General features: G+C 37.8%; 1 protein-coding gene across 11 annotated transcripts in view; it reads left to right on the forward strand.

Annotated features, from left to right (window-relative positions):
* RAPGEF2 (Rap guanine nucleotide exchange factor 2) overlaps positions 1-12,653 on the forward strand; it is a 2,418,607-nt gene that overhangs the window by 882,010 nt on the left and 1,523,944 nt on the right. For all 11 annotated transcript variants that reach the window (XM_044062055.1, XM_044062064.1, XM_044062056.1 and 8 more), the window contains exon 4: positions 4,966-5,049. In XM_044062055.1, the coding sequence (XP_043917990.1) occupies positions 4,966-5,049 (84 nt within the window). The remainder of the gene's footprint in view (positions 1-4,965; positions 5,050-12,653) is intronic.

The raw sequence follows: 12,653 nt of genomic DNA on the forward strand, positions 1-12,653 counted from the left end.
AGACATTTTCTTACTACCTAGCATGCTACAGCCTACACAGTGTCATCTGTCTGGCATTTGGACAACTCTACTGATTATTGTACTGTTGGGGTATGCTTATAAACTGCATTTCAGTCCTGTATGAGATTTCACTGTGTACTTTTTTATGTGAGTTTAATGAACTAGGCATCATATCTTTTTATTCTTCTAGCAAATGGCGTTATGAATAATAAAGAGCTTGAATAATTTAAAAACTGTGGGCAAAGGAAAGAGGAACTTGCATCCCAGTGAAGAAACCATAAACAGTAAATATTTTCTCTTGGAAGCAGAACAAGGAGTAGCAAAGTTGTTGAAGTAGCAGATAGTCAGACCAGCTGCTTTTGCACTGCTGATGCAGCTTAGTGATTAGATTGGTCAGAACTGAAACTTAATTTCACATGTAGTTAGACACAACAAGTCATCCGACAGTCACGTAATTTGTTTGAAAAGAGCTTCTCTTGCACTGAAATGCAAGACTTCAATTCAGGCAGTGCCACGATTCAGCTGCTGTGAAATACTCTGCTTGGGTTTTATTTTGCTAGAGTACACAACTTACATTTTGAGGTCCTTGCTTTATATTTCAGTATGTTCTCCATGTGGATTATTTATTAACTCGATCTGCATGAACGAACATAAGTTGTTGTAACTGTTTAACTTTGGGAAATGCTTTCAATGACAGGTAAATGTTTTTTTTTGTTTTTTTAAATATTTCTCATTCAAAAAACTGCTTAATGGAACAAGTGTTTAAAGACACACTTTTCAGTTTGAGTTTATCAAGTGAAAGTATGCAATTTGTAAAACAATTAAAGCATTAGTAACAGAGCTGAAGAATAGGAACGGAATAGAAATAGTCAGCAGTTTTTTGCAGATGATATGCAGAGTCGTGTTGATAAGCTTGAAGTATTTGAGTTTTATTTTCTGGTACTTTTTTGTAGTTTTCTACACTTCATTAATGATTAAGGAAATCTTTTCCTTGAAAGTTTGAAAAAAGAGACTGGTTCTGCAGAGAGCATAGAAGTCAGCTACAGCAGTATCGCAGTTGCTTTGAAAACTTTTGTGTTGACTTCCTGAATGAAGAGCAGTGCCGCATACATATGCTGCCTGTCCTTTAGTTGTACAATGTTGTAATTTTGGAAGACTCTCTCTTTTTTTTTTGGCCCTTGTATAGCAGTCCATCAGCTGCCACTGGTATCAGATGCCAGGAATAGTCCCGCACACCCCTTACCTTTTCTTTCCATTTGGCTGAAGGGGAGAGTGAGACATTCTAATACAGTGTCGTACTCGCTTGCTAAAAGACTGGTTTACAGACGTTCTCCAGAGTAATATGCCATCCTCCTTTGGACAGATTTAGGACTAAAACGTATAGTCTGTATACAGTACAGTTGATTCAGTGCATGTGTAGTAAGATTAATTGGAAGGTGAATTAATGTTTGAGGTACTGAACACATTCTCACAGATGATGCTGTCAAACAAAAACTGTGTTATTCGTAATGGTTCATTCTCATTTGGCTTGGCTAGTTAGCACAGTTCCTGGGCTGGATTGTTCCAAATGTTAATCTTGGAAACTGGCTACCTTCTTTGTATCTGGACTAATATGACACCACATAGTAAGCATTTCTACATTTAGTAGAACTTATAAAGTTCCACTTTTATTTTTTTATTCTGACATATATAGTACCGGTCGTGTATGGATCTTTTATTTGCATTATTCAAATGGGGAAGGCAGCATTCATACTGGCTCTGCCTTTTAGAGAGAGTTTTTTTTTATAGCATCTCTCCTGACACTGATCAGGGTGTGTGTGTGTGTGTGGGGGGGGGGGGGGGGTTGATGTGCTCATACTTGTGCTACTGATGATGTGAGGAGAATGTAAAATTATTACTGCATATAAAGAGTTAATCAGTTATAATTCTTTGAATAGTTTTATCTGAGATTGAGCGATAAGTACATAAATACATAATGTATTCTCTAGGCTGGACATCATTGGATGCCCTTGGGTCTAGGGAGTCACCCCTGAAACTTGCACCCAAAGCATGACTTTTATGTTTTCACAACAGGTCAGGTATAAAGTAATCAACATGGAATATTCCAAAACGTATCAAAGTTTCAAAGAAAGTTTCAAAACTTCGAATGTTTTAATATCGACTCCTATTCAGCGAAAGCTGAAAACATCGAACATACAGAACAGCAAATTTTTTCCTAGGGAAAAAATTCACTGTTCCAAAACACACACACACACAACACAAGCATACCAAACAAACAGCAATCCACACACATACACTTAAAATCTTACACCTAACCCTACACTAAACTATACACACACCACTAACTATCCACTTACCTTAACCCAAACCCTAAGGTCTGTCACTATCGCACACTCACCTACCCAGCCGTAACCCTCATGTCCACACAATCACACACATACCTAACCCGCGCCCTAACTCACCTAACCCGCCCTAACCCTCATGTCCACACAGTCACACACATACCTAACCTGCACCCTAACCCTAACTAACCTAACCCGCACTCAATCTCACACTTACCTGAACCTGACCCGTAACTTTCCACCACAGCGCTGAAAATACCAAAGCAACAGAAATGGACAGCCAAATTCTTTCCCTAGGAAAAATTTGCTTTTCTTTTGCTTTGATATTTTCAGCTTTCCCTGAATAGGGATCGATATTAGAACATTCGAAGTTTTGAAACTTCGATGTTCTAATATAAACCATGTATGCCTGCAGTATTTGTTGTGCTTAAGGCCTAATTCATAGCGTTTGATGTCCTTGGTCTTGTCACTCCAATGCAGTTAATGTATGTAAATCCTAGGTTGTCCCTGAAAGGTAAGTATTGTACAGCACATGGCATTTTATGCTAGCTATGAGCTATATTTAAAAGTACTGGTTTTGAGATGTTAAGCATGTCAGGTGCATTTTGAGCCATCTTAAACAGGTGACAGTGGAAAGGGGCAGGGAAATCCTGTGAGATGCTGACTTGTGTTACTCCATTTTCTGGCCACTATATGAGAAAAATGTGGCTATTTTGTATGAAAATTAACTGTATCATGTTGTTTGATGTCAAACTGTAAGAGTTTAAACCGCTAAAGTATTGCATTTTTCTGTCCTTGTAAGAAAATGGATTCAGCTTTGTAAAGGGTACTACTGTGCAGCTCACTTTACTTGGTTAACAAAATGAATAAGTAAGTCTGTGTTCCAAGATCCCTTTCACTAGATAAATCCTAAGGCACAAAGTGCAATTAAATGTCTTCGCTTTCTGTGCTTTATGCTTAATAGTCTGTCTGTGCGTGTGCTTGTGAAAATGTAAATTAACTCACTGTTACAAATGTTGTACAGCATTACTTCAGTTCTGCAAAACCAAAATATGGATTTCAATTCAGAGTTTTCTTCAGCATCTTATTGCAGATGATTTACACAGACCTATTAAAAAGCTACAGCTTTTAGAATCATTTTATTGCTGCTGCATGTGTTTTGTTGCGGTACTGTCATAAGCTGCTAAAGACGTTTTCCCCCATTAGTTGCTAACCTTTACAGCATGTTAATTACTCTATATGTTACTTTCAAATTTTGTACTCCTAGAATGAGTAATGGATGATTTAGAAATATTTCTGGAAGAGATAGTGGTCAAAAATAGTAGAGCAGTTTGTAGAGTTATATAAGAAAATTCTTAAAAGGGAAGACCCTGGTGGGAGGAACACGATGCTGGTTGAACAATGTGTATTGTACACAGTGAGACATTAAGTGCTTTAATTAAACACAACATTCAAGGGTTCCTCAGCTGCTATGAGTTGATGTGTGTACTGTTATTTTTTTTTTTATAATGACTGTATGCTTATATTTATTTATTTATTTTGCCATAATGCTTACATTAATGTACTGTGGATACTGACTTAAATGTGTAAGGACTTGTGTTCTTGGATTATAACAGAAAAAGTCAGTTATGATTAGCATACACTTCCAGTTATGCATATAGAAATGACAGAATGCATTTACAAGTGTAACTTTGACAGGATTTAGAATACTTTAGTTATTAAAGTAAATAATTAATATGCAGTTGTGCGTCTTGATTAAATTGTGGAAATAGTGTTACAAATCAGTATTTGATGAGAATTTAGTGTAGATGTTTGGAGCCAATTGCTTCCAGTGGTGACCATGAGTATTACGCCAAGCTATAGAGTCTGACATATATAATTGAGACTACTCGGTCACCTTTTAACCCTTTTGTTTTCTGCATCTCAAAATATTGCACTGCAGGATTCTCTCTCCCTCTCCAGGTAAAGAAAGTTGACCCTTATAATGGTGTCATTTCATTTTTTATATTGTAAGATCCAAGTATCTTACAATAATTTGGTGTACAGTCAGTTGTGTAACGGAGCACATCTTCCCTTTTCTTTCACTTGATAACATTCTTTGCAACTGTCCTTTTTAAAAGCAGGATTTGTTGTGTGTGGATAGAACAAAAAGATTCTTCCCCTCTTACAGCTGGAAATGACTGCCAATGTTTAAAGTGAATATTCCACATCATGTCATTCATCTGTAGTTTGTCTTCTGTATTGAGCTTCGTGGAGTGATGGTACTTAACACTAGGAGAAGAATTAAGCTGCATGACTTTTTTAAATCCCAGTATGTGCATTTTTGATATTACAGTAATGCTTAGCTATCATATTCAGCTCAGGGATTATGGAAGCCACTGGATAAACTTTTTTCTTTCCTCTTACAATTATACTCCGATATCTGCAGCATCAGTAATATTGCACTGTGCATTTCTAGCAACTCGTGAGTTTGAACTAGGGTTAATAAACTGTTTTCCTTTGTGATATGCTGCCCTCATGCTGATCCAGACCATAATACCTTGTGAATTTGATCCATACCACAGTTATCCTGCTGTTTGCCTTTGTCATGTTTCTTATCATTGTTCCCCTCTCTCCATTCCAGCCCTGATGACATTGGTACCTGTTGGTATATCCTCCTTTCTGGTTCAGTGTTCATCAAAGAATCCATGTTTCTGCCGAGGAGCAGGTATGTTCTGCATTAATAAATGCATGCTTCTGTTTTGCTGTATCTGAAATTGTAAGATAATGGGACATCTGTGTTAATCAAGGATGAGGGTATGCCTTTTGTCTTGCTCAGTTAGAATTGCATGTCAGAGTATTTAGATTATATCTAGTCAGTCTGCAAAGTTGTGTTCTTGCATTGTGTTTTCGCTTATGCTTCTTTTTTTGTAGTGCTCACCTCACAGACCTAACATAGGTCTGACAAAGTATATACCATTTTGGAAGAGCTTTATGAGCAACAGAGACCTGAAACAAAGTGTAATTATAATAAAATTATGAGCATGCTTTGACTTGACATTGCCATATGTTGTCAGTGTGGATGTGTATGTGTGTGTGTGTATATATATATATATATATATATATATGTGTGTGTGTGTGTATGTATATATATATATATATATATATATATAGTTTCTTTAAAAGTCCTTGTGAAAGTTGACCAAGAGTAATTCAGGGAGTAGTGTTTTACTTTGCACTCCTTTTGCCCCCTCCTACTTGATAATCAGATTAAGGTACAATGATTTGTTTGTGTACAGGCATGTGATGCAGGACAATAGAGTAGCTACTGGCAAGGATACCCTTATTTGCAGACAAGTACCAAATGTAAGTAACGTGTCTCACCAGTCATTGCTTGTAAGAGTGTGTCCTTGTCATTCTGATTTCCAGGTAGAAATGTGTGTAAATCACTGGAGAGTGTCAGGGCAAAGTAAAATGGCTGAAGGGTATTGGGCAGTGGGGGAATCAAAACTTCCTTTGTGCCTTAGTCATAGAAAGCATGTTATGGAACTTGAAAGCTTACTTAACTGGATGCTGACTTGCTTTTGTGTATCAGAGCAGGATTACACCACAAGATAAAAATGCCATCAGTGTAATGAAGGATGGCAAACATGCACCAGCAGGAGTCCCTTTATGTATATGAAGATGCCTGCTTTGAAAACGTTTCTGGAGAGGCTCACCCGCTGGCTTGGAAAGCCTGATAGAGTTTGTGACACACAGAGCAAGTGCAGTTGAAATCAGTGTGTTTAGGCAATGCCCCGCTGCCACACAGTACAAAATGTTGTAATTCCAGAGCCTTATGCCGACATGCATTTCAACATTTGTTTCTTAAAACTTGCTTGAAATGACCGCTCTGTTACATACATCAAATCATGAAAAAATGTGCTTGCCATGTTCGTATTTAAACACCTTAAACATATTTAAAAAGACATTCACACTAACCAAATTGAAAAGGAAAGTTATTATTGTAGACTTCGTTTGCTTATGCTGTACAGGCTTTTTGAGAAGTAGTATTGCCACTGTGCTCATTGTGAAATGCCAGTATGTTCAAAATGTTAGGTTCTTCTGTTGCAGAAAAGGTCAACTAAATGAACAGCAGTAATATATTTTGTTTTCATTATCATAATAGCACAAACAGCCTAGAATCATGAAACAAAATTATCTTGTCACATTTCCCTGTTGAAACTTTAATTTGATCTACTAAGTATAAAAATGTAACATCTCAAAAAGGATTTTTTTTTTATAATGAACAGTTAAGTCACAACGTTTAAAAATGTAGCTGGCTGAGTAAGAAGGGTGGAGTGATGCACTGCACTCTGATTTGTATTTCCTGGATAAAGGATAACTACAGTAGTAAGTATCCCCTGCAGAACATAGTGGTGGAGCCAGGAATCTGCAAAGGGGGGGGGGGGGGGTAGCACAGTCTGGTTAGTTGACTGTTAGGGTGGGAGTGGGAAAGTGAAATACTGGATTTGGGGATGTGGAAAGATCGCCATGATTTGATCTAATATCATGTGTGAAAAGACAGCAGTATACATTCAGTTGAACTTTTTTTTGCTGTGGATGTGGTACTAGAAACAGGTAATTCCTGTGCATCACACAGCAGTACAACTTTTTTTCAACATATGCCTGAAAGAGATGTTTGGATGCCCATGCCAAGTCACAGTCCCTTTTCTTGGCATAGCTGGCACATGCATTGCTCCCCCCCCCTTGGGTCTGTGGTGGTTAGAAAATCCTTTAAACATTATTATCCCATGTTCTAATGATGTTCTAGTACCACCTTATTCCTTCCTTATTAGGGTTCTAATTGAATATAATGACTGATTCAGTGTGTACTTCACCAAACAATTAAACATTCTTAAACCACAACCAAATTTCCTCACTAGACAGACGAAAGGCGAAGTCCATATACTTTGTTTCACATAGAATCCTCAGGGGTGATCCTTGCTTATGAACAACCCAGTATTCTAGGACCTTATTCACCCTAAATAGAAACATTTTAAAGAAAACACTTGTTGTGGAGACACAAACCTATACTAGAATATCAAAACACACCAAACAGCATGACTGGTACATAAACATGTGTACCTCCATTTCTGGAATAGGCCGCCTTCCAAAAATTAAGTTTATAAGACCAATAAATAAAATCTGGCCCTGATTTTGGGCCTTGCCTTTCTCTTGATTGAGAGGTATAACGCAGGCCCTAGGCACCGGATATGCCACTTTTTTGAAGACTTTTTTTATCCTTTTTGACGGGGTTAGTCCCAATATGCTGGTAGCCACATCAGGAAAGAGCTGAAGTGGTATTTATACTACTATGGGAAGTTTGGCCAGGACAACGGGGGACTTCAACTATGCTTTAATACGTGCCTTGCCAAGGGATCTTTTGCTTCCACCAGAGCTACCCCCATCTCAAACAGATGGAGCCTCAGTTTAACATCTCATCTCAAGGGCAGCACACTCAGGAGTGCAGTATCCCAATTATGCTGCACTGCAGTGTTGTTAATCTAACTGTTGTGGGAATAGAACCCACAGCCTTCTGCTCCAAAGGCAAGGGTTCTACCTGTTCTAACACTGACCGTGCAAACACAGACACGGACTAGTATAATGCAGCCTGATCAATAGGCATTTCAACTCAGCAGTATACTTAATGTAGACTGGCAAGTGACTAAACAAATGGTGACATCCTGTGATATTAATATTTAACAAATACTACATTGTATTCACTGAATATTATGTAATCTGAACTATTCAAAAGGAGTGAAAGTGCACATGCATACAAATATTTCAAGCATCTGCAATAATGCCTTCCTAGTCTGCCAATACTAAACAGTTGCTACCTTAGTAATTAATTGTCCAAGCTGTTAGTGCTTGCTTTAATGTAATATGGTAGTCTATTCCATGCATCAGCTGCTGTCTCAGAGAACCAATTAATAGACTTCTAATTTCCTACAGAATCTTCAGCATAGGTTGTCTGATGATTCTCTACTTTTTGATAACCCCAAACATTTCCAAATGTAGTTGTCTCTAAATGCCCTACATAGCTGAATAAGGCCTCTTCTTAAATATCTATATGAGACACAGTACAGGTTCAGATATTTTAGTCTTTCATAACTTAGTTTCACATCCATGGATGCCCTTAGTACATTTCCACTGCACTGTTTCCAGTTTAATCATGCTAGTTTTCTTATAAGGTTTCCATATTAGTTCAAACTTTAGTGTGGGTCTAATGTAACTAACAAACAATGACTTCATTTCCGAATTTCTACACTTACTAAATCAATTTATATAAAATATAGTTATATCACTATCAGCCAATTGATTGATATAATTAGAAAAACTTAAAGCTGGATCTACAATATAACCAGATTCCTAAATGAATCTGCACATTCAATGACCATGTGCTGTGTTAAATATTCATCTTTCAGTTTAGGTCTGTCATAAGGTTAGTTTTTAATGTATTTATTTATCAACACTTGCATCTTATTTGGGGGGGATCTGTACCTCTCAACTGTCCAGATTTTAGCAGAATATTCAGATTTTTGTCTCATATATTTCATCAGTTCCTCATAAAGTTCATAGTTTTCTGGCAACTAACTGAAGTCACTAAATAATGACATGCATTCCCGTTTTAGACTTTATATCCTGTAGAAAATGCATACCAACACAAATCCTGTTATTCTAGCAACCTTTTAGGTTTACAAGGACTATTTAAAATCTGTCCCTATTTTTTGGCCTTTGTCCCCCCATTATGTTTGGTTTGAACAGAATGCTGTACTAAGAGAATGGGGACCCCTGTAATCACCCACACCACACCACACACACACTTTCAGTTCACTTCCTTCTCTTGCAGGAATGAAAATATTGGCTTACTGTTTCTTGAGTACAGACTGTAGCAGCAGCAGCATACTTAAATTGAGCTTCTTGCCCTGAATATTGAACCAGTCAGTCATTTAACTCCCGAATCTCTCCAGCTTGAGTTCACAAAAAAAATAAGCAAAAAAGGCTTCATTTCTGATCCGTTGGAGTTCAGTAATCTGGGTACCTATTAAACGAACAGGAACACTTCAGAAGTAAGTTATCCAGAACCAAACTCAGGCGGACTGGACCACGTAAAGGAAGAAATAAATTGCATTACTGAAAGAAAATAAAAACAAATTTGGTCAAGTGCTTTTGTAACCATGTTTCACACTTTCTGAAACATACAAATGAAAGCGCTTAACCAAATTTGTTTTTATTTTCTTTCAGTAATATAATTCATTTCTTCTTTTACATGGTGCAGTCTGCCTGAGAGATGGATTTTAAATATTGCTTTTATAAAGTTATAATGTTGCTAGAAAAACGGGTTTTGCATCTGCATTCATTTTTGGAAGGATATGAAATCTGAAACTCTGATGTCTGTAATTATTTATAAACTTAGTTTCCCAGAAAACCACACATTATATGAGGACCAGAGCAAAACTATGAGGCAAAAATCTGGACAGTTGAGAGGTGTATTACCCGTCAATTCAATATAACATTACAAAACTTTAGACTGGAAGCTCACAGCTTGCTTAAGCGCATTAATTTACAGGAAAGAAATGGGGGCCACTTTCCGTTACCATGTACTTTGTCGGCACTTCGTACCTCGACTCGCTTATTTACCTCTCTTAGCAGCCAGCATCAGAGAGCTGAGTTACTTCCTCAGTCCTTACCTGTCAACATCTTAAAGCAAGAAATCTGGACAAAGCCATAATTAATGGGGAACAAAGGCCTAAAAATATGGACAAGTTTTAAATATCGATCTTACAAACTTAGAAAGTTGATAGAATAACAGGTATTGTATTAGCATGAATTTTCCTAAGGGTATGAAGTCTGAAACTCAAATGTATGTCATTTTCTAACTTCAGTCTTCAGTGATTTTCTAGGAAACCACAGTTTTGTGAAAAACAAACCAAAAATATGAGGCAAAAAAATCGGGACATTCTGAGAGAACGTGTACAGTGGAGAGAATTATGTTCCTCACATTCTTTGTCTAATCGGAGGGAAGAATAGTTAAGGATGGTATCTCCGCCACAGGACTTCCCCTATTCGGAAAGATGCATACCTAGGATTTTGTCTCCCCATAGGAGTCTGAAATTTTGGTAAGCAATCTGTTTTTGGTCAAATGAGATGCGACTGTACTTATTGGACCAAAACAACATTCATTAACGGTACATGTTAAAACACCCCTTTTCGTTATACTAGGTAAGTAAACTCTTAAGATACAAAATTACTTATCCCTCGTATTAAATAGGTTTTGAAGGTAAGAAGATTCTGGTCTTTAACAGAACCCTTAACGCTACATTAACGCTTTACTGCAGTTTACAAAATGTATGCGAAATGTTAAGTGAGGAGAATTAGCATCACAAAAGTTAGACATGATTGACTGGTACTCTTAAGCACAGAGATTCAAAAATATGAATTGTTCTATTTGAAAATGATTTTACCTTGAAATAGTTCAACTCTGCTTAGACTTTCCTTGCGTCCTACAAACATTCCTGGTTACTTCTTCACAAATATATATAGTTCCTGGTCTACAGCAGTGATGGTTGTGTTTTTTTAATAAGTAAACCAGGCCAGCGTGTGTCTACTGCACTAGTCACATCGCACAACAGCACTAAAGTGAAAACGGACTGGTCCGTCCCCATTCCAAAAGAAAGAACCTTGGAATTAAAATGCAGAAGAAGCTGAAAAGCAAAACAGTCGCTCAGCAGCTCTAATGAAAGAAGAAAACCAAAAGGGATTTGACTGCAGCTGTAGTCAACGGAAATTAAACAACCCACCAAATACACCTGCAGCCAATAACAACTGTCGACTCTAGTCTGGCTTGGTCATCACCCCTCCCCGAAAGTGCAGAAATGAATAGAACTGTGACGTGACCTTAAAAACCTGAAGCTCATTGGCAAGTGAGCCAACAAGGAAGGACTTTTTTTTGTTTGTTTTGCTACTCCATGGCTGGGTATACTGTACATGGTATATGCCTGCTGACCTCCTTGCACCAATGTACATCAGATTTAAAAGGGGGGTGACACACGCCCCTGCGCCCAGGCCTAAATCCGCCACTGGTATTGAGGTTATAATTTTGTAGTGGCAGATACTGGAGCATTGCACAGTCTATCCCCACATAAAGAATTCACACTGTTTTGATCACATTGTTAAGGACTTAACCTGTTAGTATGCAAGACTGCAATGAATTCTTCAATGAGTAGTATTTTGCAGAACACTTTGCGACTGCTGTTTGGGATGGGATTTATTTATTGATACAGGTGACTCTAGGCCATGACGTTAAGTAGATACCATTAGGGGTGGACTTGTTCACACAAGGTAAAGCTTTCACATGTTCAAAGAAAAGCATAAACGCATCCTTCTCTAAAAATGAAATAAGTAGATTGGGTTAGGGTCCTACTAAAATGGGTTCCCTGCAGGGTACTTCCTCTGTCTGCCATTTTGCATGTCTCTTTCAAACATCTCTGTCTTTGGAATGTATCAGAATATTTGTGCCTTTGTTAGGAGACGTGCAGTCAGTATTCCTCACTGTTCTTCATTTCCTCTTCACTGCTCATACAGTGCAGTTCTGTCCTGCAGTAATTGAAAAAAAAAATGGTTTTGTATTTATTTAAAAGGTAAGCACCTATGAAATATTCCTGTGGTCAGCTCGCCTCTGACCAGAACCACAGTGGCATGCACTAATGTACCTAAGGAAATGTAGGACAGCCTGAATCATTACTAATGTCATTGATTCAACTCTGTCACCTAAGATTTATGGCATATAAGGCGTATGGCATATTTGCCAAGTCAGTGTTTTATAATCATGGAATCTGGCAAAAGATCCAGGAATTATGAGCGGCACACTGAGGGCCCAGTGAAGAACATGTGACATGAATCTGATATGGCTAGGGTAAAGGATGTGGAAAACAGATTACAACCTGTTCCACCAATGCATGCTTGTCCATTGTTAACCCCACAGGTACATATCTTTACACCTGAGGAATTGGTAGCTGCCTTTTCTGCACCATGTGCAACTTCTTATAGAGAATGTTGGAAATGTGGTGAGCTGTTTTCCCTCTCTATTTTTTTTTTGTTTGTTTTTGCTTCTGCTGCCTGCCATCCTTCAGACCTTCTCTCAGGCAAGTGGTCCATTTGCTTCTCAAGTACTGGGGTGAGAGCCTACAGAAAGTCTTTCATTGAGCAGCCATTGGGGTGGTTTGAGTTTTTGCTTTTTAGACCCCCAACCTAATTGCATATGCCTTGTAATGAAGTTACTCAGAGTTT

Source organism: Protopterus annectens, chromosome 2.part1 (assembly GCF_019279795.1).
Source record: "Protopterus annectens isolate FY-2018-M chromosome 2.part1, PAN1.0, whole genome shotgun sequence".
Lineage (NCBI taxonomy): Eukaryota > Metazoa > Chordata > Ceratodontiformes > Protopteridae > Protopterus > Protopterus annectens.